Here is a 25,679-nt window from a genome sequence, read left to right as displayed (position 1 = left end):
CCAATCTATTAGAATGAGTAAAAAAATAGCATATCATTTCGCTTTTACACTTCTAAATCTAAACTTAAAACGACGTAAATGAACAACCCGCTCCTGGAGAGTTCATCCAGTCAACAACGGTTACTGACAATGAATGAAGTTAAATTGTATACTGATAGATGGCGTACATTACATTCGAGGGCAGGATTCGCGGGATTTTCGATTTCAAACAAATAGTATATTTTTACTTGAGTCCAAAATCAGCCCATTTCATCTTGACAGAATTATTGTTGGAAACTAAAATGTTTTCAGGTTTGATCGATGAAAGAGAATGGAAGAGAGATGAAGAATGTGAACGACTTATTAGTCAAGGCGGTCTTCAGTGTAGAGTTTGGCTACAAGTGAGGTAATGGCCAAGCCGATTTTATTTCTCTTGGCTTTTCCATATTCAAGGGAAGCGGAGAGAGTGCTGGCGGAAGATCCGGCAGCCTTGAGCGCTTCCATCATTACATAAGGCGATGGATACATTTTGATTATTGCTTCAGCTTTTTCAGCGATAAAACGTGAAGCTGCATTAGCTGCTTGGCAAACATATAAAATTTAAATCAGTATTATTAGCGCGGCCCAGTGCCAAGTGCTTCTAGCAGAAAACGAAATATTTACCTTTGATTTGGTGGAATTTGTTTACACGTCTTTGAAAGTGACTAAACTTGTCTGCCAATCATGTCCAACTTTTTCTTGACAACCTCGGCTTGTCACAGTCTTGCCCTGGGAAACAAAAATTTATTTTCTAAAGTTATACACATGTACTAACTCTCAATTCAATTTGCTTACTCTTGGTAGAGTTCCGTTAATTGCTTCGTCATTTGGACGAGGAAACCAACAGACCCATCAGATTTTTGTGTCCAAGTTATTTGAAATTTCTCGATGATCAAGGTGTTGGCGATGGCTTGCTGCAACACACACATACCAAGATTTTGTCGATTACCGAATTCTTCAATCATATGGGACGAGCTAATCCACTGTGTTTCAATCGGAACTATATAAATATAAAATAAAATGATCAACTGCAAAAAAAATGTAATTTATTCATTTTTTGTTTTATTTACCTTTTGTTCTTTGAATCAACCGTCTTTGATACTCAAAACTAAGTCATCCATTCGCTTACGTTCAACGACATATGGAAGCACCAGTGACCAGTTCACGATCAGACCTAGTTCCTGAACTGGCTTTCGGCTTGCAGATCCACAAGTAATCATCAATCGAAAGTTTGTGTACATCGTAAGGTACTCCACAATTCTGAACGAATTTGGCTGCTGATTCTTTCTGATTATTTCCAGAACCACTAATAATTCTGCAATGGCCAATATAATGATGATCAACTTCAGTAATATTTAAAAATACATAATGTTTTTATACCCAGACACTTCAGCAGTGTCAACGCATAAGACGATGTCATATTCGCCAGCTCTGAGTGTAATGTTGTTACGAACATGTACGTAGGGTTCCGGTTCCGGCTCTTCGACAACTTCATCTTCGGGTATAGAAGGTTCAATAACAGGCTTCGCGGGAGCACTTATTCGTCCATTTGAGTTCAACAATAGATTATGTTAGGGATAAATGTCGAATTCGTCATCATAAAAAAAAATGATGTACTTTGGGCTGAAGAAGTCCACTCGTTGAAGGTAATTCAATGTTTCGTATGGCGTCGATGTTTGTTCAGTCGATTGATGGATTGCTTTTTCAGCTTTTATAACTGTAGGAACTTTTTCCACGCCCTTAGGAGCAGCTTTTGGGATGGAGGGCGCTGGTTTTACAGGTGATTTGCACCATAGTTAGCGTCAAAGGCTGTAGAAGAGATTGATGAGCAAGAGTTCAAATTCGGCTTGGTCCAACCAACGAGCTAAATTCCTGCCACTGTCTGTCAGATGATATTTTGCAGGATTTCCTGTTTTACCCACCAGATGTTTGTTGACCAATGTTGACATTGATGACCAAGCATTAGAATACTGAGCATTTAGTATGTCAGTTTGGGAGAATGAAACATCAGCGTAAAGTTGAGCTAGATCTTGTAGATCCTTCTTTTTCAGGTAACCATCTATAGCTTGCTTGTAAAGTGCCATAAGTAATGCATATTATCCTGATCGTGATCTTCTAGTGGGAATGTATTCTTTTGATTTGGAAGATGCATTCTTAGACTGTTTCCTAGGACGGTCATCCTCATCTGAACAATTTCCGAGGGTACCTAAAAGGAAAAAAATTACCTCAAATAATCATTTAATAAAAACCAGGGATATAGAAACAACCTTCACGGGCTATGTGCTCTGTGAGTTTATTGTCAATTATTTTGCACAACCCCTCGCCAAAATGCTGAAGCACTTTGCATTCTTTGGCACTTTCAAGTACTTAAAGATATTTCTGCAATTATTTCAACGCCTGCAAGTAACACATAAGGTTTAAAGTGACTGACTGTGCAAAAATGCAGATTTTTTTAAATCTTCAATTCTTAAATGATCTTAATTTCATGCCATAAGGCATAAGCATAATGCAGTTGATTCTTTTCTAACAGCATCCCTTCAATTCAATTAGCCATTTCTCGAAAAGTGGATTCGGACAAGATTTTTGTTTGCGAGTCACTCGAGTTCTTTTTTTCGCTCGAGCGTCGCAGCCATTTTCCACTGTTTACAAATTTGAAAACGTCAGGCTAGCTGATTGGCTAAATGACTACTACTTTTTGTTGTTGCTGCCCTACAACGAATTTATATCGTTTTATTTCGTTCTAAAAAAAAACTCGTTTTCTCCCAAGCGTCCCAAGTTCCAAGCCAAGTCTTTCACAAAATTAATGTTTATCACAAATTACCCCTTTTTAAATAATTAGTTGGCATTATAAAATCAGAATAAAATGCTGAAATCGGTAGCGACTCAGAAATCGTTTTTATCGACAAAATTATAAAAACAAAAACCTGCTTCTTATCGATAACGTGTTTCGCTCTGACGCGGAATGATGTCGCTTACCCATGATTACGTCTCGTTTCACACGAAAAAGATTGATGACGCAAATAAATACGTTGATTTTTAGGTTTCTGTTTTCGTCCGTTTTCATATGCAACCGCGCATACATCAAGATTATTTACTATAACTTAGCACCTCATGCATGAATACCGGTACAGAAGTTGCACGAAGCAGGGAGCTCTGGGAAAACTGTATTTAAGTAATTCACTTTAAAGATAAAACATTTGCAGCCAAAGAATTATCAAACTTCCCAAAATTTGGTTGAGAATTAAGCAACGAAGTATCTGCTATCATTTTGATCGGCTATACCACGGCTTTCAAGAAGATTACGGTTATTGTTCTGCCAGTCCTAAATACACGAGAATTTAATTAGTGAACGAGAATTTTACGGAATGCGTGAATAGGTGTGAATATAATGCTGTCACTTACTTCCAATTGCTGACTGAGGAAATGAATTTAGAGTTCAGAATTGTAAAGATCACTGAGTAGTTGGTTCAATTCTTCACTCGGATAGTGCAGGCGGTTACATTTTATAAATCTTAGGGCACCAATTTCCCCGAATAGTTCTCCGTAATCATCCACAGATCTTCCATCCAAAATACTCCTGACGATGCAAGTGAAGTAATGCATGCGCACGAATAGAATATGAATCCACGTCCCACATATAAGAGTTCTCCAGCTCCTTTTCAGACAACAGTTCAAGGGACGAAAACACGTGTTGATCCACAGCGTGGACATTTGTTCCAGCTCCAAGTAGCAGTTGGATCACTTTGAATTCGAATGTTTGACCTTGGTGCTTGGCGCATAGTCTTAGCAATAGGGTTGGTGTACACTTTGCACGGGTTAGTTCGTACAATCTGACGTAGGTTGCTAGCTGGGTCTTCAAAAGTTCACTTTCGGTCTCCGTCTTAGGTATGGCCACCAGTAGGTCCAGGATATTAAGAATGATATTAGATATAATCGTTCTTTTTCATTTCTGTCGACCGAAGAGAGATCTTGAACCTGGAGCTGGTATTCACAAGTGAAAACCAGAGCAGCGAATAGATGCTCGAATGTCAAGACGGACTCGTGTTGGAAAAGATCAAGTTGATTTAATCTTCGATTTTCAAGAAGATTGTTAAACTCGATGAGAGTTAGATGTAAAGCGTTTTTCGACTCCGTTGGCTTGACAATTAGTTGATCCATTAAACGTGAACTTTCAATCATCTCAAATATGTAGAACGAGGCAGCAAAACAGCTGGACCGAGTTTCCAATTTCTTAGGGCAAATTTGTACATGTTGCAGATGAAGAGACGATTAGGAAAGCAATCTTGTTTCGTGGATTTAAATGTTGAAGAACGCTTGCATGATCCGCTTCCTTTTCCCCTGAAATAACAGTAGTCGCAATGCTCTTGATGAATTCAGAATTTCTTGGGTCGAAAACACGAATTTTGCCTATTTAGATGGAGCCAGTACGATCTTGGGTATGGCAAACGCTTTTCTCAATTTCATTGCTTCGAGCAAGCATTTCAAGCCGTATTTTTGAACTCCAGAATTATCAGTAAAAAAAAAAAAAAAACAATTCGCGTACTTCAATGACATGCTCTATGTTGGCTGGTAGAATCAGTGCTTCCATATGCCGGATATGAGAATCAAAATTTGAGTCACTGAAGGCCTCGACTACGTTCCAGGTGATTCTGCTCTCTTTTACTTGGGATTAAACACTCTGTTGATAAAAAAAAAAAAAAAATCAAAATCAAAACGTTTCTTTAAATATAAAATACTAGGCCTGTGTATACCTTTCAGCAATTCGAGCAAATGTTCATTGCCGGGTAGTCCTAAGGCCGTCCTCATTCCACTGTAGAATTGCCCCCTGAAAGAACGTAAGCTTGTAAGGCTTGTCTGCAAATCGGGACCGAGCATTTCGAGCAAAAGTGACTTTAACGATTCGTTATTCGGCAAATTCTCAATACAACTCGATAATCCAGGCGATTGGATGAGCTCTCTCAGTGGTATTCGGTGTCAAAAGATTCTCGGATTCAAAAAGGGCTTAGAATCCGGAAGATGTTTACATCGGAGAACACTGGAAATAAAGTTCAGTGATGGCCGGCAAATCTCCTAAACTGTGCCGGAGTGTGTGGTTGCCAGGAGATAGAACCAGCTTGAGGATTTCCACTGACAAAGATTTCGATGATCCAGGGCGTCCGACAATAATCAAGAAAATTCCTAAATTGTTAACACGAAAAGGAGAAAATTAACATTTGATGACTAATTCCAAATTATGGATAATAATAATTACCATTTAGTACGCAAACGTACAAGGCAAAAAGATTCTCACAAAGGGCGTCGTTCAATGCAATGGCACCGGAACCAATGGAAGCTCCGTGCGCCTGCTCGTACAACATTTCGCCGATAATTCTGGACACTTCCGTCATATTCTTGGTTTCGGATTTATTTTTTCCAAAGACATTCTCCAAAAAAATATTGCGTTGGTGAAACCGAAATGCGTAGACCAGATAGATGATCAAATCGGCGGCTTTTCTCGGATCATTTTTGGACATTTTTTGAGCTGCCGGCGCTTGACGAAACCAGCGGAAGAGTTGAACTGCTCGAGCAGCATCACGAAGGGACACAGCCGAATCAGGATCAACACTCAACGCTCTGGCTACTCGGTGACTTGTTTGAATTATTTTAACGAGCCATTTAAAGCAATCCGCACTGAAACTCGATCTCGGTAGTCCGTGTTGACAGATTTCATCAATGTAGGTGTTCTCGCCTTCGTTGCAGAGGTGGCCAAAATCGTAAATGTGATCATAAAAGGCTAACGGTAACTCGTTGACGCGGTACACCAAAATCCACGTCAAGTCGGTTCGAGCGTGGCTTCCATCGTCGTTTTGGGTTGGCTGGGCAAAACGAAAAGCCAGTCCGACAGGCTTCTTTTCAACTTCGTGCAAGTGTCGGTAAGGATTGGCGGCGCCCATTAGATGCACATTTTCGGGCAAAATAGTTCGACGATAGTGGCGATCGAGCATCAACTCTTTGAAGAAAGCAATGACAGGAGGATCGGCCGTGTTCATTTCGTCGAAAAAGAGAAAGATTTGAGCTCCGGGTTTCCTGGCGTTGATTCTCATTGTCGACTCGATAATATCCGTCACGTCTTGAATTGTAGTTCCGCTGTTCACGTTACACACTTCGAATGTGTGTCCCAGTAACGTCTGAATCAGGAATCGGAAAAGAGCACTTTTGCCAACGCCAGCTTCTCCAAAGGCAACAACGGGCAGGCCACAGCGAATCCGATAAAGAGCAAACATCATTTTCGTGATATTATCCCCCGTCAGCACGTACCTAACGAACACAAGTTGCAATTTAATATAAAAGAAATATTGGACAATATATAAATAATGTTTCAACTTACCCTTGTTCCTGCTCAGTAAGTTGGCTTAAACATAGACTAGCTGGAGTGTTTTAAGGGTGGCTGTCCAGTTGGGTGACTTTAAGAGCACTGACAGCGGTTCCATCCAGGAGCAATAGCGATCTCATTGCGTTCAGAATAACTTCGGCGTCGTATGTAGTCTCAATCAAATTTCTAAATCCATGAAGCTCCTGAAACCGCAGACACTGCAGCTCCAGAATGGGCAGCAAGCTAGCGTGAAACATACTTTTCAAGGCGACCGCGTCACGTCCGACAATGTTCATACCGGTGAACAATCCATCCTCGTCTACTCTGAGCAAGATCATAGCTCGTTGACGGTTGATCCAATTCATCTCTGCCATTTTCCGTTTCTTTTCGTTTCTTCGGATTCGGCTAGCAAGGAATTGGCTATCGACATCGTCATTCATGAGGGTCATGCCCAGCAGCTGGAAAGCTTGCTCTCCCATGAAATGCTTGAGTTCTTCCATTGAAAGCGATCCTGTCGGTTCCAAGCGAATTTCAAGTGAGCTTGGTTAGTTTCTCTTTCGCATCTTCAGATGGTGAAATTATACTAGCGCGAATAGCATCTTGAATCTCGGGAAGCATGTTTGTGATCCAATTGCAATAAATCGGCTAAACGCGGCCAGAAAGGCGCTCTGGCGCTGGGCAAAACGTTCTTCTGAGTTACGAACGAACTTCTAGCAACAATTCCTGGTACGTATTGAATTCGTTGTGCAGAAAAGGAGCGATCCGAGTTCTGAGAGTCTGCAGCTGACCTGAAGTAAAACTATCACGTTAAATAACAACGAAATGAGATTTTAAAAACCAAATTACCGTAGGCCTCCAACAGAGTTCTTTGTAGAATTTTCCCCATAGCTTAGATGTCTTTTTCGTCCTTTTCTCTCAGCCATGCTATAAGGGGATAACGATTTTCCTATTTGGTTGTTAGGGAACCAACAAACTGCATTGCATTCCTTGTTTCGGGTCGTTCCAAGTCGATGTTCAGTTCTTCATTCACTAGTCGGAGAATTCCCGTTCTGCGATCTGGACCAAAGTTGTACTATCCCAATTTCTTAACAAGTTTTTGCACACGAAATCGTACAGACTGTCGATGGGGCCTTTTTCTTTGATCGAGAAGAATCGAAGAGCCGCCACAAATGGGCCGATGAGGTGTCGTAGTTCTTGAAGATTTCGAAAATCCTTGTATGCTTTTGCAACACCTTCAACTGGTTGAGGCGTCAGATGACTTTGCGAAAGAAAATTGGGGTCCGGTTGGAATTTGCTGATTTGATCCATTTGCTTGAATGAAGCGGTTCCGCGGGCAACGGTGTTGGCCAATTCCTTCCATCTAACGGCGCATTCACGGACGAAGACTTTCAAATCCTCTTTGCACAATGGATAAATAACCTGAGACTTGACGTTTGGATGCCATACTTTTTCCATGAACAAAGCACAATCCTTGAGTTCAAACAGCCATTGTGCAGAAATTGTTGATAGAGGTACCGGCAATGATAAGGCTTCTTCCAGAGTTAAATTACTCATCTCCGAATCAATGTCGTTCAGGTAAGCCTCCCATTTTTTGGAATCAAAGAGTTGAGTGGTTTTTCGATGGCTGACATTTGCATCGTCATCTTCATGGCTGTCTTCGGGATTTTTGGTGATCACATCAGAACAGGAATATCTGCTGTAGAGAAAGCCGTACAGGCAATGACGTTGTCTCAATTCTTCGACTTCTTGGCGAAATTTAACTTGATTCGATTCTGTCAGACCAAGATTCTTCAAACAATCTTGAACTTGTGGATCCTAGCATTGAAACGTAACCATAAAAATATTTATTGTAAAAATTATAAAAATATTAACAGACAACAAGATGAACTTACATTGAGACTTGCCAATTTGATCAGTGGAACTTTCCGGCTTTGTATTTTATTCAGAATTTTGTCTAGCTGGTCAAAGTGATTCTCTAGCTGCACAACTACGCTCCGGGTGCTTCCGTTGCGGTAAGGTTTCAAAGTTTTGTCGACCGAAATTCCAGGTTTCTCAACAACAGAGTGCAGATTCTGGAAGAATTTTAGAGGCAAACTGCTCATAGCTTCTTTGAGATCTACTATCTTAGGGCGCTTGAGAAAAGGAATGCTACCCTCACTTTCAGTCAATACTAGCAAGACTAGTTTTAATGAGGCAACGTCCTGAAACGATCCTGATTTCACAAGGTCAACAGAAAACATGGCTTCGATCCCTTGTTTAGATTGAGGAAAATTGACGAATTTAATATCTTCTTGTTGGGCAAAGTAACGATACCGGCTAAAATTTGAGAGCGTTTTCAGTTTCGTTTCGACAATAGGCCCGACGAACGGTAGCAAATAATCGGGTGTAGAATTAGCTAGTCTTGCGACATCTGAAGTAATTGCTGGCACATCTACACTATTTGTCCCGGTTTCCTCAAGTGGTTTCACATCATCTGTAAGGGCTATTGGGGGTTCTGTAACATCAGCTGACTCAACTTCTTCCTTCATGGTTTCAACTTTGGTAGTGTTTTGTTGGCAGGCTTGGTTATTGAAATTCATCCTTCATCATATTTCAATTCATTATTTCTAGCACCAACCACTCCTAAAAATAAATAGGTCAATATATTATTAAAAGAAGGAACATAACAAAGAAAGCTTTAGGAATGAAGATGTGAACTAATTGTTAAATTATTTCCAAAATTTAAGATAAAATTCTGAACAATAAGCAGTAATGGGAAATCGTGAAGATAAGTCAATTTTGGTCACACCTATGCTTGTCACTGTCAGTAAAAAAGATCTCATGGAAATTGAAGCATGGTTTTAAATCAAGCACTATCTATAATTTAGTTGCAACATTCAGCATTAAAAGTGAGATAAGGTTACCTATTTAAAGAATGTCTACTAATGATTGATACACATTTATATCAATTAACAGTTTGTACAGCTGAAAGATGAGTTCAAGATGTAACGAATTTCTAGGAATATTGCCTTACCTTTCACATACTGCCATGACATTAAAGATCAAATCCAAGACTCTTCAATCTGAAAATTTCAAACTGCTGCAATAAAAAAATAAATCTAGTTCATTATAGAATACTGATAATGTTGAGTAGTGAGTACAGCGATAGAAACAAAAAAAGTTGAAAGAAGCGTACAACCTTCTTAATCCTGGAAAAAAAACTCGTATCTATTTCGTGAGTACATGAAAATCAAAAGACTAGTTAGATCAAATCTGTTTTCATAACTTTCAATTTTTAAGATTACCATTAAAATCATTAAAATGTCCAACTTGATTTTGCTTTCAACGTGCGAAACTTATAGCAAATGGGATTCTTAGAGATGCATCGATAACTTGTTCGATTTCATCAGTTCGACGACATTTTGTTTGACGTTTGTTAACTAATTTAGACTTTTAGCATAGCCTACTGTATTTAAGGAAGCCGAAAGGTTTGGCCTTTTTCTTGAAGCAAATTTGCCTTCCCTTCCTCCAATGTTACCCAGCCTTCAAGTGGACCCACGGAAAAATTGGTTTTTAAGACACCCTTTCTCGCTTATTTTGTGACGATTTATAATGAATCGTGAATCGATGGATTCTTGTGCCGTTGGGGAAGGACAATTTAGGCGCCAAATGAATAGTCTATTAGTCCAGCGTTTCACGATTCACTATAAATCGTCACAAAATAAGCGAGAAAGGGTGTCTAAAAAACCAATTTTTTAAGGAACCAAAAAATAAACCATCTATTTGACATTTTTATTACATAATCAAGAAATCACAAACAAAATTACACAGGGAAAAGTAAAAATGTAGCACAAATAGTAATTTTTTAAAATTAAGGTGTGTGAAGACTCCAATCAGTAGGGATAAAGGAAAATTCACAGAAAAGTCTCCTCCAAGTCGATCGCAGCGCCGCAGCGGGAGCCACGAGCATGATCCTCACTGGCTGTATAGGAGATAGTCGTCTTTATAATCTTAGTCTGTGGTAGAAGTGACAGGCACAGGAACTGAATCAATCAGAGTGTCGTCTTCAACAATCGCTTGGCTTGACCCAGGATCTAATTTTACAAAATGAAATATAACAACAGTTTGAAACACTGTGTAGTGTTTTGAACTACCAGGAAGAGCATAAGTGACAGGCACAGGAACTGAAACCATGATAGTGTCGTCTTCAACAGTGGCTTGGCTTGACCCAGGATCTAATTTAAAAAAATGTAATATAACAACAGTTTGAGACACTGTATAGTGTTTTTAAATACCAGGAAGGGCAGAAGTGACAGGCACAGGAACTGAATCAATCAGAGTGTCGTCTTCAACAGTGGCTTGGTTTGGCCCAGGATCTAATTTTAAGAAATGAAATATATCAACAGTTTGAATCACTGTACAGTGTTTTGAAATACCTGTTAGAACAGTAGTTATAGGCACAGGAGCATAACCCATCAGAGTGTCGTCTTTAAACATCACATGGCTGGAACCAGAATCTAATAAGAAAATAACAAATAAAAAAATTATTGATTTAAAGGAAATTGCTCAATCAACATAAGTTGTTGATAAAGTTATACCTGAGAGAGCATTTGTGCAAAGCAATTTAGTTGTAGGTTGGGAACTGTTCCTACGATCTGTGTGGTGAATAGTAGTTAACTGATTTTGAACAATGCTGGAAATAGGTGTCCCCAAAATTGACGTAATTGTTTTGCATCTTGGCTGCAGTTTCTTCTTCTTCACAAGACCATTTAGAGGCAAATCTTCCAATGCTGGGCGTCTGTTGTTCTGTTGTCTTGTAGGCCCTGAAAAAAATATGTTGTGAGGCCCTGAAAAAAATATGTTGCGTGTGAGTTATACTGACTGAAGAGTGAAGCAATTATAATTTACATTGTTACCTAAAAGATGCTTTGGTGCAGCTCCATCTTTCAGTCGTCATCGTTGTTGTGGATGAAATTGGCCTAAAATAAATTTACCCTTCAAGATGTCATCTTCATCAAAATGACGCCAGCACAAGCGTGACGAGGCCAAAAGCCCCATTTTTGGAAGAATCACTCTCCATTCCTCTAGACGATGTTTTGGAATTGTAAATGTAGGATTTTGACATAATTGTAAGTGAGGGTGCAACACATCACTTTAATAGGCACACTCATCTTATAATTATTCACACAGTTAATAAATTATATACCTGGGATATGTAGTGATGTTGAATGATTACTTTTCAATAGTGATTACACTTATGAAAAGTTTACTTTTCTATTACGTTCACTAACGTAATACCTGTAATTACAAACTCTTTGTAATTACTGAACTATTTTTCTTATCAGATAAATAGGTTCCAAGCAAGCGGGTGTTTGACACCCCGAACGCGCTCCTTTTCTGAACGCGGCCCTAGCCTTATAGTCTACATTTGGTTGCCTAGCAAGCACTGATTGGGTGGGTGGGTGGGAATCTACGTGCTCTTGATGCTAGGCTTCGCTTGTGAATATCGTCTGCTTGCAGCAGTGTGTACACTGCTGCCAGACATAATCATATACGGTGTATATGATTATAGAATGGTCTACTACCATTCTCTCCATAGAAAAGTAGTTACTTTTCAATAGTGATTACACTTATGAAAAGTTTACTTTTCTATTACGTTCACTAACGTAATACCTGTAATTACAAACTCTTTGTAATTACTGAACTATTTTTCTTATCAGATAAATAGGTTCCAAGCAAGCGGGTGTTTGACACCCCGAACGCGCTGAATGAAACGTGGCAGTAATGGAACTAATTAAATCTGATTAATGATCGTCTGCTTTAATTTGATTGTTATTTAATCGTTTTGTCGTCTGCTTATTTAGTCATTCAAAAAATTCACTTTTTTGTTTTGGTGGTCAAATTTCGATTTAATGTTATGGAAAGTCAAAGTTCTAACTCTTCTGTGGTTGCGGTGTATGATTCGAGTTTGTCTGCTGGTTTGGATATCGCCCAGTATTATCTTTCAAATTCAGTTAAAGGCTCTACTAAGCAGCAGGTTTGTTTTTGGTATTTCTATTGAAATACACCCGTTACATTATTTTCCAATTGGTATTTTCAGTATGACCGTATTTACGATATTTGGCGTAATTTCTGTCGTGAAAATGATGTGGAAGAATTTGGAGGGGACCATAAACCACTGGTTGCATGTCTTTCTTTTGTTATGATGCAAAGTGGGTCATATGCAAAAGTAGAAATGCTGAGAGCTGCCATCGCACACGAATATCGAATCCGTATGTTGTCGTCGCCTACTACCCATGAGACTATATCGGTTCTTTTTCGTGGCTTCAAAAATGCGCATCCCCATGAGAGACAAGCTAGACTGCCAATCACCGAAGAAATTCTGATTAAGATGTGTGCTCAGCTGTATCAGCCGATTCATGGGAGAGATGGCTTGCTCGCTTCTGTTGTTCTTTGGAGAACAATTTGGCGAATCTGTCTGGAGTATCATACTCTGGGTAGGTTTAGCGATATTGTAAAATTGAAGCGTCAAGATGTTATCTACGAATCAAGTCCGTCACCGCATCTTAAAATTATTTTCAAAGGAGGCAAGAATGATCAATACTCTGAAGGCAGTGAAAGAGTTGTTGCCGCCCATCCCGATAGTCAGTCCTGTCCAGTGAAACTCACAATTAATTATTTTCAATTTTTGGGCCCCTCTTACGTTGGGTATCTTGTTCCCTCTTGTACTCCGCAAAACAAACCAAACCCGGAGAAAGCCGTACCCTACAGTGGAGCTCTCAGTGATTTGAAGAAATTATTAACTTCATTGGGATATGACTCGTCGCTCTACGGTGAGCATTCTGGGAAAAGAGGAGGAGCAACTTCGGCAGCAGCGAATGGGGCAACTGATAAACAACTTAAACGATTAGGGGGCTGGCGCTCAGATTCCATGCCAGCCAAATATGTTGATCTGTCTGTCCCAAGTCGTATTTTGCTCTCTGAATTGTTGCATAAAAAATCCCATCCCTAAACTCTTCCTTTGATCAATAAATTGATTTTGTACAGGCAAGAATCACAATAGGTGGTTGGTTTACAAATTTTTCTTGTATTTATTCAATGAACCAGACAAATTTTAATTTGTCTCCACTTAGTGTGAGTCAAATTCAATTGCAAGGAAATTAATTTTGGCTCGTCCTGTAAAAGGAGATCTGTAGCTGAGAATACCTTGGATAATGTAGGGTTTGTGAATTTCGACAGATTTAAAGGGCCACATTAATTGAGCTTCTTTGTCGAAAATCTCTGTCCAGTAATCCGCCGTCTTCCATTCGGGGATGAAAAGGACTCCGCTGACTTTCGACATCTTCAGTTTTCTTATCGTTCTGATTACTTCTCTAATTGGTGGGCAGATCCAAGCCACTTCATCTTCCCATGAGTGTGAGAACGCATCGATGCCAAAAGTGTTCGTGCAGTAAAAGTTTGAGAAAAACTTCTGGCACTTTGTGTTGCGGTCAGACGCGAATAAATCGATAGTGAAACTGTATCTTCTGTTGATTCTTTGGTAGGTTTCGTGATCCACCTGCCAATCGTCTGTATCCGTCATCTTCGATCCGTCGTCTGCCATCTTAATGCGTGGATCGTCACGTAACAAGTGGATTGGGATTATTCTAATGTTCAGTTTTTTGCATAGGGTCATTATGCCGAACACCTCTTTTTGAATAGGGCCTTTGCTGGACCCTTTGGTAAGAAAGGTGGTCATGTTTTGACTGTCAGTGAGCCAATAAACATTTGTGGCTTGAGAATTAGTCGCGTTTGTGCTCTCGTAATATTTCAAGGTCTTCGTAACAGCAATAAGTTCCCTGTGGCCGGATGAAAGTTGTCTCTCTTCCTCATTCAATGTCCCTCGGAAATAGAGGTGGTCACCTTTTATTGAATACGCACAAGTCGCGTATCCTGACGCGTCGCTGGCCCAAATTTTTTCATTATCGGTGCGTGCATGATTAGCCACAAATCCTTTCTTGATGAAATTATCTGGTGGCCCGATTATTGACAACACAGAAATCTCCGTAGCTGCTGATCGGATTGGTGAATTGTCGAAACTGGAGCAGTTTTCGGCGAAGAAAGTGAGTCCGTCAATGGATTCCTTGTCCATTGTTAGCTGTGTGTGCCATCCTCGGTCGCACACAGCTTCATCCAATCTTAAATATGCGGCTCTTGCTGCCATGATGACGACTGGTCCCAATGCTGGTTCTGTAGCTACAATTTTTCCTAACGTTTTTGCCAATTCCTTGGCTGGTAGCTTGTTTGATCCAAGAGAAATTGTCTCCCATACTTGTTTGAGGATCTGTTGTTTTTTGGCATCTGTTAGGCGTACAGTCATATTGATTGTGTCGATAAGAAATCCTAAGTATTCTTTTAATTGACTTGCGTCTCCCTCTTGATCTGATTTTTTGTTTTCTAGAATCCATCCAGCTTTCCGTAGAGTCTCATAAACTGTGATGCGATTTTCCTCTGCTTGAATTTTTGATGCTGCCGTGATTCTCCCATCATCCAGGTATATGGAGTGTCTGATGCCTCTTCCATGTATGTAAGCATTGACTGGCTTGAGAATTTTTGTCATACAATGGACGGCCGACGATAAACCAAAAGGGAGGTATAAGAAAACGAAGTACTGTAAGTCCCCTTCCGGCTTTGTTACCGCTGCTCCGAGGTACTTGGTTTGTGTAGGGTGAATTTTAATGTGGTGGTAAGCGGATTTTAGGTCGTAAGTCACTTGGTAATCTTTCTCTCGTGTCAACTCCAAGGCTCTTTGAAAATGACTGAGAGTGACCTTCTGCTCCTTTATGCATTTGTTTATGCATCGCGATCCGTCCAAACAAAGTCTTTTCTTGATTGAGCCGTCTCTTCCGGTCTTGTATGAGACAGTGAGTGGTGACACACAGTGTGGTTTTTCATTGATAAACTTGACTACTCCAGAATTCTTCAATTCAAGAACGGTTTCGTACGTGAAAGTCATTTCGCGAATGGCCGATACATTATTGGGTTCTTCATACTTCTGGGGGAACTCTTTGAAAGGAATAACGTAGCCTTCTTTCAGTGTCAACATCACCCATTCATTTGCATTTAGCTCCTTCTTCCAGAATTCTCTGACCTCTTCTGAGTGGATAGATCCTGGTGAGAACTGAGCTTGGGCATGCTGTGTCTCTTTATGTTCAATGTCAATTTGCTCTACAGGAGCTTCTTTCTGTTGGGTCATTGTGTCAGCATTTTTAGTATCATCATCATTAAATTCCGTACAATTCCTGAAAAACACAGATTTTTCCTTATTTAATGATATGAAAGGTCTCAATATGTTGCTGAATATCACAAGTTTATTCTTATCCCTGTCGTACATCACAATGTTTATGTCGATTTATCAACAATATTTACTTTGTGCAATTCTTGAAGAAATGCTCAGTTGATCCACACTTGTGACATTTGTTGTCGGGTCCTGGCTGTTTTCTGCCTCTAGTACCTCCTCCACGACCTCGTGATCCATATCCACCGCGCCCAAAATGTTGTTGGCTACTGAAGTCTGGTGAATTTGAGCCGTGACCTTCGTAGTATGATCCTCGGAATCGTTTCGGTTGACTGCGAAACATTTGTTTGTCTTTCGGTTCACGTTTGATTCGGTCAGCTCTTTTTTCTTGATCCTCCAAGACCTTGGCAAGATCTGGATCCAGGAATTCACCAGCTTTTCTCCTGGCAAATTTGTCTGCCGTTTCCTGGTCATATTTTCGCCACACCTGGGTCATCGTTAAAATAAGTATTTCAATGGGCTGAACTTCAATACTTTGTCAATGGGATAACACTGACCTGTAATATAAACAAACGGTCTCGCATTGATGCATCAGCTTTACGTAGCTCTTCCAATACAGCGGTGGCTTCAGCTTTTTCCGTATCCTTCGTTAATTTGGCCGTCAATTTAATCAATGCGATTATTCCATCCTGGACCGGCATCAAACTTTTTTGTAAAGCTTCCAATTGCTGGAATAAACAAAACAAGAATGATTACAATCAATAGATTTTTTAATTATCTCTATTGTTGAATTGTGTGTGTGCCAATAAATCGTTAACTCATATCTGAAACATGTAGTTATATTTTAATGAACGCATGTCTTATACCATTGAACTATATTCAGTTCCTGTCTGGTTGCATGTTGTTGTGTCTACTCATGACTGGGTACATGCATTTTCAATGAACTCATGACTGGATACATGCAGTTTGAATAACTCATGACTGGGTACATGCAGTTTTGATTCAACTCATGGCTGGGTACATGCAGTTTTGATTAACTCATGACTGGGTACATGCAGTTTTGGTAACTCATGACTGGTTACATGTAGTTTTTGAATTAACTCATGACTGGATACATGCAGTTTTTTTAAAATAACTAAGCTCATGACTGGATACATGCAGCTGTAATGACTAAGCTCATGACTGGATACATGCAGCTGTGAATGGCTGAGCTCATGACTGGGTACATGCAGCTATGTCTTTCTCAATTGTGTTGGTATCAAACCATAACAATATGAAACTCAAAATTTTTGGCAACGGGCCCTTTGTGGCTTGTTAAAGCACCGTCGGAAAGATAAACTTCCTCTACCTAGGTTTAAAATTGTATTTGATTAGAGTTAACTTACCACAGGGTATGAATATGTACCTGAAAGACAAATTTTGTTTGCTAGCAAAACGACTACCTTCCAGGTCTTTGACAGATCATGACTGGTTACATGCATCTTGTCGTTTGCTTGCTGTTGATTAGTTGTAAATCTTTTGGCTCATGACTGGTTACATGCAGCTTTTGGATTTATAAAGTTGTGTAAAATTTTAAATTTAAGAGACGTAACTTACTAGTTCAATGTTGGTTGATATAATAAAAGAGTACCTGAAACGAAAAAAGTTTTTGCCAACAAACGACTACCTTTCAGGTTGTTACTCATGACTGGTTACATGCAGTTTGTCGTTTGTTTCTGCTTGATTAATTGTAAGACTCATGACTTTCACATGCAGACTTAGTCGTTACCTCTGTCAAGTTGTAACATGATGTTTGGCACACACACAAATTCACACATATCCACTAGTATGTTGTTCTTATATATGGTCATAAGTTTAAATTGTATATACCTCGCGTAAAACCTTTTCCTTGTCTGGCACGGCTTCAATGAAACCAGCAAATCTTGCTCTGGCAGTTGATAGTTCTTCTGCCGTGATAGTCTCCCACTCCTTTTGGAAAAACGGTATTGCCATTGTAAAACTCGTTTGATTTTACGCTCTTGGTAGCAAATTTAGTTTATTTGCAAGTTCACTTGTCTACTTTAATTCAAAACTAATGAAAATGGAGCACTGACAAAATCTACGTGCTCTTGATGCTAGGCTTCGCTTGTGAATATCGTCTGCTTGCAGCAGTGTGTACACTGCTGCCAGACATAATCATATACGGTGTATATGATTATAGAATGTTCTACTACCATTCTCTCCATAGAAAAGTAGTTACTTAACCAAGTGTAAGGGAAAAGAGCTAGCGTTTATTGCAGATAGCTAGTTCACTATTCAACTGACAAGAAGCGTGGTTTTAGGATAGCAGACGACAGACCATACAGTGGTGCCACATCATGTCTAGATGGTGCGCATGGAATAATTCCAACACTCCTCCTCAGGTCAGAGCAATAGATCCCTGGTCGGTTCACGGCTGTGTTGGCTTCCCTATCCCGGTTTCAGGGTAAACGTGGTCCGATTTGGAAAGATGGATGAGCGCCTCTAGTGAGTGTGTCAGCTACTACGTGAAGCCAGCCAATCAGGAAGGGTCTATGAAAAACTCATTGGCCAATCACAGCTTACTTTTCTACAAGAAGTGAACAATAATGAAAAGGTAGAAATATCCAACTGTCAAACCTCTAAGTTTCAAGCCGAATTTATATTCGATTTTGAATAGCCGGTTGTTTTCGCACAATTCTAAATTAATTTGCCGTAATTTATAAAATGTTGTACTATTTTCAATGAATGTTTTTATTTTCCAACTATTAGGCTCGTAACTTCAGCACCAGTTCATCATCCCAGCAGTTGGTGAAGGTAAATCATGTGAGTGTGGTACAGGTACATTTTAACCTAATTGTGTAATTGTTATAGGCTCCAGTCCAAGTTTTTGGGTTGTATGGTCGCTATGCCTCAGCACTCTACTCTGCTGCTTCCAAACAGAAATCTTTGGACAAAGTTGAGAGCGAGTTGAAGGACTTTCATGCAACTATCGCCAAAGATTCTCGTTTGGCAGAATTCATTGCCAACCCCACTTTGAAGAGATCACTTAAGAAAGATGCTCTTATTTCAGTTGCCAAGAAATTGAAAATGAGTGCTGTTACAGGCAACTTCCTTGGTAAGTTTTTCTTTTCTATTGGTTTTCACTTTATTCTAATTGTTATTCATATGTTTATGATTACAGAACTCCTTGCTGAGAATGGAAGACTTAACAAATTGGATGTTGTCACCGGCCATTTCTTTAACATGATTGTTGGAAATGGGAACTCTTGTTGGCGGTGTCGACCGTTCAACTTCCAAGATTGAGACAAGAGATGACACCTTTGTTGTTGCTAGTTCGTCCTTATATTTCACACTGCCGTATAATACAGCATTTTGGTATTTTAATAGTTGGTTTAGGGTTGAGTAGGGTAGGGAACAATAGATTGAATGGGAAGAGAGGGTAAAATTGGGGCCCTCTGTTGAGGTCCCTACAAATTACACAGAATTAACAGTAGCAATAATGTCGATCACTGTTGGGATGCAATAAATTCCCAACACACTCCCCAGTAGAGCCCGTTCAATTGGCTCGACATCCTGATCGACTTGATATCCGTTGGATTGGAGATCTGAAATGCGGTTGAAGATGGATGGCCTGGATTAAGAGGAGCTGTTCCGTTAACTGGCTCCGGATTCCGTTAATTGTCCATTCTATTTGATTCCGATTGAGAGTTTGCTGACTCTTTGGAAGGTTGCCACCAGGATCCCATACCGATTGTGGTGTGCTGGAATCTTCTTCGATGGCCTTTAACACAAGAATATTTTTTAGTAGATGTGAAACGATTTTGTTTGGTACCTGGGTTAACGAATAAGAGAACAGCAACTGGTTTATGAGATGTTCTTCTATACTTGATAACCTTGAGATGCGTTTAGGAGCTGGTTTTACTGGCTCCAAGCGCTTCCGTTTCATTGAGTTTTGTTGATTGGCAAATTCCGGAAGAATTGCTGCTTGACTGCACGGCGACCTGAACTTCGGAATGATTTCTTGGTTGCTTTCTACGTTTGTTGAGTTGACAAATGCAGCGGCTTCTTGAGGATTTTCTTTCGAAGCTTCCTGGATTTCTGGCGATGATGACAAATTTCCAGAAGAAGAGAAGTTGGTTTGTTGAAGTTGACTCGGAAAAGAGTTAAGTGTTTCCAGCGATGCAGCTGGCCTTCCCGAGGGGAAAAAAAGAAAGGTAGAAATATCCTTTTCTTTGGAGCCGGCTGGCGGAATCCTAATAATTGAATCTTTAGTTTTTAGACAATTGAATGTGTCAGGAACTTCTGCTTGATAAGTAGGAGTTTCTTGATGACTAAGAGAGTGAGGAGCTTCTGCCGGATTGGCTGGAGCTTTTTGAAGATTGAGAGTACCAGGAGCTTCTGCCGGAGTAGCTGAAGCTTCTTGAATATTGAGTGTGCAAGCAGTTTTTTCGTTGCTAGAGGAGCTCAAGAGATTTTTGGACTCCACTGCATCTACACCATCTAAGTTTGCAAATTTGAGGTTAGTTGCTTTCAGCTCGTCTTCAAACCTTTTTTCGTCTTTGTTTCCACTGGATTTGACCGGAATATCTGAGATTGATAGTCCTTTTTTTGGTCGTTGTTGGAGACTGGCTGTTCCAGGCTCCTTTTCCATCGGGACTTCTTTTGACTGGGCTGATTCGACGTTTTGGTCGCTGTAGCAACTTTTCGCGTTCGATGATGGGATTTTTTCTGCTCCTTCCAGATTTGCTGAGTTTTCTAACTTTGAAACAAAGGAATTATTTTCTTTTATTTCGTTCCTTTCAAACCTTTTTTTGTCCGGATATCCGTCAGGCCCATCCGGAGAATCCGAGAGTGAGTCTCCTTTTTTCGGTGGGTGAGGGAGACTGGCCGTTCCAGTCTCTTTTTCTTCCGTCTGGATATTTTCTTTTGACTGGTATGAAGGGGTGTTTGGAAAACTACAGCTTTCTGTCGTAAGCGACGACACTACTGGCGGAGTTGGGTTTGGCACTGATACTGCTGCAAATGTTGAGAGGGTTTTGAGGATTAACTCAACTGTTTTTGTTTGAGAAGCTGTTGGTGATAGGTTGACATCTCCTGGAGCGACGGGCACTGAATAGGCTGTTGAGATGGCTGCAATCACCTGACTGATTATGTCATGGTTGAGTTGTGCTTGGGTTGCTGCTTGGATTGCTGCCTTGATTTGGAGAATTTGGAGAATTTTTTCTCTGTCCTTCTCCCATTCTTCCTCAAACGCTTCTTCTTCGAGTTTTTCTAACCATTCTCTTCGTTTTTTCTTTAAGATGTGAATTTTGGCGAAAATAACCTCGTCCATTGTTTGGTACATGGTGGTGATGTCTGCATTGAACTCTTCTAGGTCTTCGCCTTCTTTGTACATTTCAGCCTGGATCCTTTTTGAGAATATTTCATAAGTTTTGTAGAATCCATCTAGCTTTTCTTCTAATTTTTCGACTTCGATAAACGCTTCCAACGTCATTTCTGTTGATTTGTACGTTTCGACGAGGTTAATAATACGGGTAAGATGCCTTTTGATTATAGTTCTTGCGAATTTTGGAGCCATTGTTGATACAACTGGCTCCACAAGAGCTGTTGAGTACAAGAAGAAGGAGATAATTAGTTTAAAAACTTTTGATTGAGTTGATTAGCCTTTTTTGTTTGTTGTTCTGCCCGGTCTTCGGAGATTCGTGGTGCCGAATTCAATCCTGCTTTCTTTTCCACTTTATTTGAATTCCTTTATGTGAAGATATCTGCTAGAACTAATTGATTTATGGAGCTAGGGTAATTTCCAAGCTCCGCACAATTGTACAAACGGCATAATAACAATTTAGGAAAAGGAATGAAAGAGTTTTTGACGCAAGAGGGCGTCTTTTAATTCCCAATTTTTTTTTCTACTCAGAGGGCGCAGTTGTGCCTTCTGAGAAAGAGAGAAGGGTTTTCTTTTACGCAATAATAAAAAATGCAAGAGCGTAAGAATGAGTGCGAGATTTGTTTTGAAAATGGCGGAAGGCCTTTGAAAAATAGAGAGAGAGAGATTTTAGTTTTTTTCACCCTAAGGCTCACACGAGGCGAACACGTTGAAGGGGTAGGGAGGTTTCCCGCTTTTTCTAGTTTTAAAGGGAAAGGGAAGCAAGCCCAAATTGAGAGAGAAATTTTCTTATTTTTTACTCAGAGGACGCGTTGTGTCTTCTGAGACAGAGAGGGATTCACGCACCAGTATTAAAATTAAATAATACAAGTGCAAACAATTATGAGAGAGAGATTTGTTTCGGGAAAATGGCAGAAGGCCATGGCAAAGAGATCGAGAAACTATAAAAATCTTTTTACCCTGAGGCTCACACGAGGCGAACTCTTTGAAAAGGTAGAGAAGTTCGCGCGTTTTCCCAATCTAAGAGGTAGGGAAGCAAGCCCCCAAAAAATTCTTGAAAGGGAAGAGATTCCCGCGTTATCCCAGTTTAAAGGAACGGGAAGTAAACCCAATCAGCTGAGATTAGTTTAGCAAATGCCGGGAGGCCTATCAAGAGAGAGCGAGAGGGAGAATATCACCTAAGGCTCACACGAGGTGAACACGTTGAAGAGGTAGAGACTAGAGAGCTCAATTAATGAACGAGAGAGATAGAGAGAATAATCAACTTAGGCGATAATAATTTGCGTGAAAAAATTCAACCCTCAAATTTGACAAAGAACTGTGTTTTTAATTTTACGAAATTTCTGAAAGATTTCAGCTTTAATTCAAGAGAGAGCAAATTTAATTTACTGTCTGAAGGGGGTCTATTTACTTACTAGACCCCGAGAATAATTAAGTTAAATTCAGAGAAAGAGATAAGAATACTAATAAGTGATTGACCAGCCATCATAAAAAAAAAATTTATGAGAGATGACGGCGATGACAATCAAAGGAAGATAACGAGAGAAAAATGTGAATGTGATAGGATAAACTTAACACTGGTTGGAGAAAACAAATGTTCGAAGGACCATGTTGGAAATGGGAACTCTTGTTGGCGGTGTCGACCGTTCAACTTCCAAGATTGAGATAAGAGATGACACCTTTGTTGTTGCTAGTTCGTCCTTATATTTCACACTGCCGTATAATACAGCATTTTGGTATTTCAATAGTTGGTTTAGGGTTGAGTAGGGTAGGGAACAATAGATTGAATGGGAAGAGAGGGTAAAATTGGGGCCCTCTGTTGAGGTCCCTACAAATTACACAGAATTAACAGTAGCAATAATGTCGATCACTGTTGGGATGCAATAAATTCCCAACAATGATGGCTGCATTCAGAGGTGAAGTTGTATGTGAGGTCACCTCAGCCAAGGTAAAATATAAATCTAAAAAACATTAAACAATTACATGTTTAAAAAAATCTATTCTTATATCAAGGCCTTGGATGCTGCTACATTGAAAGAGGTTACTGCCGCTCTTTCTGGATTCTTGCAGAAAGGACAGTCTCAAGATTTCAACCAAGGTGGATCCCTCCATTGTTGGTGGACTTGTAGTTGTCCTTGGAGATCGCTACATCGACATGAGTTTGGCATCAAAGATTGAACGTTACACCACTCTCCTTAAACAACCCGCCTAGAAATTTTAAGTTGGCTGCGTTATAGTGGGAAACAAATATGTACATCAAATGGCAAAGATATGCTGTAGTGGATATGAAAAATAAAAGAAATCGTATCACGAGGTTCTCCTTGTATGCAAACAAAATTGTCATTGTTATTTCAAACACCACATTCAGCTAAAGACAATAATTTGTGCACATTATATCTGGTTGAAACATTTGTCTCTTCTTGGTCCATAAGTTCTCGCATATACCCGTGTCTTCGTTCCCAGTTTCGACTAAGTTCTGTTGGGCAAGCCGAGGATTTCTTTTTGGAACTTTCAACTACTGCCAAATGATCCTTTAGATCGGGAAGATTACTCACAAAGCGGGATGAGACTTCAACGAGCTGTCGCATCAATTTAACATTCAGCATGCAGGGAGGGGTAACAAACCGGACGGTCTTCAAATCCTTCTCCTGAGCTGCTTGAATGATGCTTTTGGATTCGTGAATGTGTGAAGCGACGGAGCATAATACTCGGGCGTATTTGTTAAACGTAGAATAGTTTGGCTCAGCTTCATAGAGTACATGCCACAAATTGACCATCAACTGCATTAGCTCACACATGATCCAGGGAGCAATAACTTGTTGCTGCATAGGAAGTAAATTCCAAATAGGTTTTCTGCTACTGATTTTAGCATTCTGCATCTTGGGTTTGTTAGTGGTTTTGTCGGCGGTATCTTCGTCTTCGGCTTCCATCATTTCGACCTCCTGTTCAAGTTTTGCAATAGCTTCTTCGTCGTTCGTTTCTTTCGACTCTCTCTTCTTCAGAATGTGAGTGTAGAGCGTGTCCCACATTGTCGTCACCACCGACACCATCTGACTAGCTTCATCTGCAACGGTGTCGGTCAGCAAGAGGCTGTCAAGCCACATGATAAGGCCACGATGTTGAATCAAGTCATAACTTTTGGTTGTTTCCTTACTGTGGTAGCATTTGCTTCCACTACAATATATATTCAAGAATTGTTATTTAATATTAAACAAAATAAACATATGTAAAAATACCACTTACGTTATTTCTCCATTTGAAAACATCAACATTTTGCATTACTTGTTGACTAGATGTATCTAAAATGAAAATGGTTCGGTTTCTGTGCATTACAGATTGTACAGAACATACCCTAGTGGCACACGATGGCCTGTGGATATCCACCCATGGTCTTAGTTTGAGCCCAAATGATGTACTTTGGATGTGTTTTGGACATCTTAATTACCGTTCCATGCCAAGTCTCGAGGTTATCTGTGGCTGATCTAAAGTACATCCTGTGGTCATCCATAGGATGTCTTATGGATATCATATTACGATAATCACGCAAAGATTAAAGATTTTCATGTACACATATGCTTATATACATGGTACACTATTAGAGATGTACTCACATCATCACCATAGTCTTTCATCATACGTATCTTATTTTATTTTTGATGAAATACTTTTGACTGACTCTGGGTTTGAACCATCATCCTTAAGATTACCAGTCGAGTACTCTAACCACTAGACCATAGACTGATAGAAATTTATAATATGAAAACCTATAGGCTGCTTAGTGTTTGCGACCTCTGTGTGTTAACGAGACTCGCTGTGACACGCTGGGCGTTGATAATGATGTTCGGTGATGAGGGAAAAAAAATAAAAATAAAAAAAAATAAAAAAATAAAATAAAATAAAATTATAATTAAAAAATTATAATAAAAACGATGACCTAACGGATGTCTCCTGGAGGTAACAAGGACAAAAAAAGGACATCTTTAGGCTATCATTGCTAGACATCCTATGGCTGTCTTGTCTCCATCAGAAATTTTCAATTTGGATGTAGATATGGCTGGGATGTACAGACGTGCCATGGACGTCCAAGGGAGGAAAAGTGCCACTAGGGTACAATATTACTACCATTTAACAGAAAATGTTGGTTTCCAGGGCATTGCTCCAGCATTAAGAGTCCACCGTTTGTAAGGATGGAACACGTTCAAAATTTCAATCCCTGTTTGAAAGTCACTTTCGTTAAAATGACGGGAGCAAATATGTGAGGTGCTCGTCAAATTACTACATGGAATTAGTTCTCGCCATTTTGATAATGAAGTTTTAGGAATTGCAAACAGGGTAACCTCGTTTTCTTTTTGATTTCCTTTGAAATATGTTGATTTAAAACCAGGAACAGCACACCTGCCAACCATTTTTACAGAAATTATGGTTAGGCTTCATTCACGTAATACACGAAAATGGCCGCCGAAAGTATTATTTGAAAGTCAACGTCTTATCACTAGATGGCGCTGATTCATTTTTCCACTTCACAACTTCTGACAAGCTCCGCCCTAAAATGTCTGAAAATCGGGGATACGTTTACCCTGAAACCGGGTTAGGGAAGCCAACACGGCCGTGAACCGACCAGGGATCTATTGCTCTGCTCAGGTGGACACGATGGATCCTTTTTGCTGTCC

The 25,679-nt window shown here is 39.8% G+C and overlaps 2 protein-coding genes, 2 long non-coding RNA genes and 1 pseudogene across 4 annotated transcripts; 1 reads left to right on the top strand and 4 right to left on the bottom strand.

The window, feature by feature from the left end:
• Positions 1-342: 342 nt before the first annotated feature.
• LOC124337822 lies at positions 343-4,824 on the bottom strand (annotated as a pseudogene).
• Positions 4,825-5,021: 197 nt separating this feature from the next.
• Positions 5,022-5,557, bottom strand: LOC124337931 (E3 ubiquitin-protein ligase rnf213-alpha-like). Its single transcript, XM_046791944.1, has 2 exons — positions 5,270-5,557; positions 5,022-5,196 (listed from the first exon to the last, which is right to left on the bottom strand). Exons 1-2 carry the CDS (start codon positions 5,529-5,531, stop codon positions 5,039-5,041), a joined length of 420 nt encoding a protein of 139 aa, XP_046647900.1. The 5' UTR covers positions 5,532-5,557; the 3' UTR covers positions 5,022-5,038.
• Positions 5,558-10,360: 4,803 nt separating this feature from the next.
• On the bottom strand, positions 10,361-11,452 carry LOC124337821. Its single transcript, XM_046791837.1, has 6 exons — positions 11,266-11,452; positions 10,948-11,172; positions 10,786-10,866; positions 10,645-10,725; positions 10,504-10,584; positions 10,361-10,443 (listed from the first exon to the last, which is right to left on the bottom strand). Exons 3-6 carry the CDS (start codon positions 10,844-10,846, stop codon positions 10,361-10,363), a joined length of 306 nt encoding a protein of 101 aa, XP_046647793.1. The 5' UTR covers positions 10,847-10,866; positions 10,948-11,172; positions 11,266-11,452.
• Positions 11,453-18,304: 6,852 nt separating this feature from the next.
• On the top strand, positions 18,305-18,888 carry LOC124337933. Its single transcript, XR_006917580.1, has 3 exons — positions 18,305-18,440; positions 18,498-18,741; positions 18,808-18,888. It is a non-coding gene; the product is annotated as an uncharacterized LOC124337933 (long non-coding RNA).
• Positions 18,889-24,223: 5,335 nt separating this feature from the next.
• LOC124337935 lies at positions 24,224-25,442 on the bottom strand. The gene is made up of 3 exons (XR_006917582.1): positions 25,289-25,442; positions 25,132-25,222; positions 24,224-24,308 (listed from the first exon to the last, which is right to left on the bottom strand). It is a non-coding gene; the product is annotated as an uncharacterized LOC124337935 (long non-coding RNA).
• Between the last annotated feature and the right edge of the window lie 237 nt (positions 25,443-25,679).

Source organism: Daphnia pulicaria, chromosome 4 (assembly GCF_021234035.1).
Source record: "Daphnia pulicaria isolate SC F1-1A chromosome 4, SC_F0-13Bv2, whole genome shotgun sequence".
Taxonomy (NCBI): domain Eukaryota; kingdom Metazoa; phylum Arthropoda; class Branchiopoda; order Diplostraca; family Daphniidae; genus Daphnia; species Daphnia pulicaria.
This window is presented reverse-complemented; position numbering and strand designations above follow the sequence as displayed.

Bases quoted from the DNA above. Each gene is read 5' to 3' on its own strand.
- LOC124337931 (XM_046791944.1), bottom strand. From the start codon at position 5,531: ATGTCCAAAAATGATCCGAGAAAAGCCGCCGATTTGATCATCTATCTG. The intron at 5,197-5,269 runs GTAATTATTATT...TTAACAATTTAG, and splicing joins GTACGTTTGCGTACTAAATG to GAATTTTCTTGATTATTGTC.
- LOC124337821 (XM_046791837.1), bottom strand. From the start codon at position 10,846: ATGTTTAAAGACGACACTCTGATGGGTTATGCTCCTGTGCCTATAACT. The intron at 10,726-10,785 runs GTATTTCAAAAC...TCTTAAAATTAG, and splicing joins TATAACTACTGTTCTAACAG to ATCCTGGGCCAAACCAAGCC. The intron at 10,585-10,644 runs GTATTTAAAAAC...TTTTTAAATTAG, and splicing joins TGTCACTTCTGCCCTTCCTG to ATCCTGGGTCAAGCCAAGCC.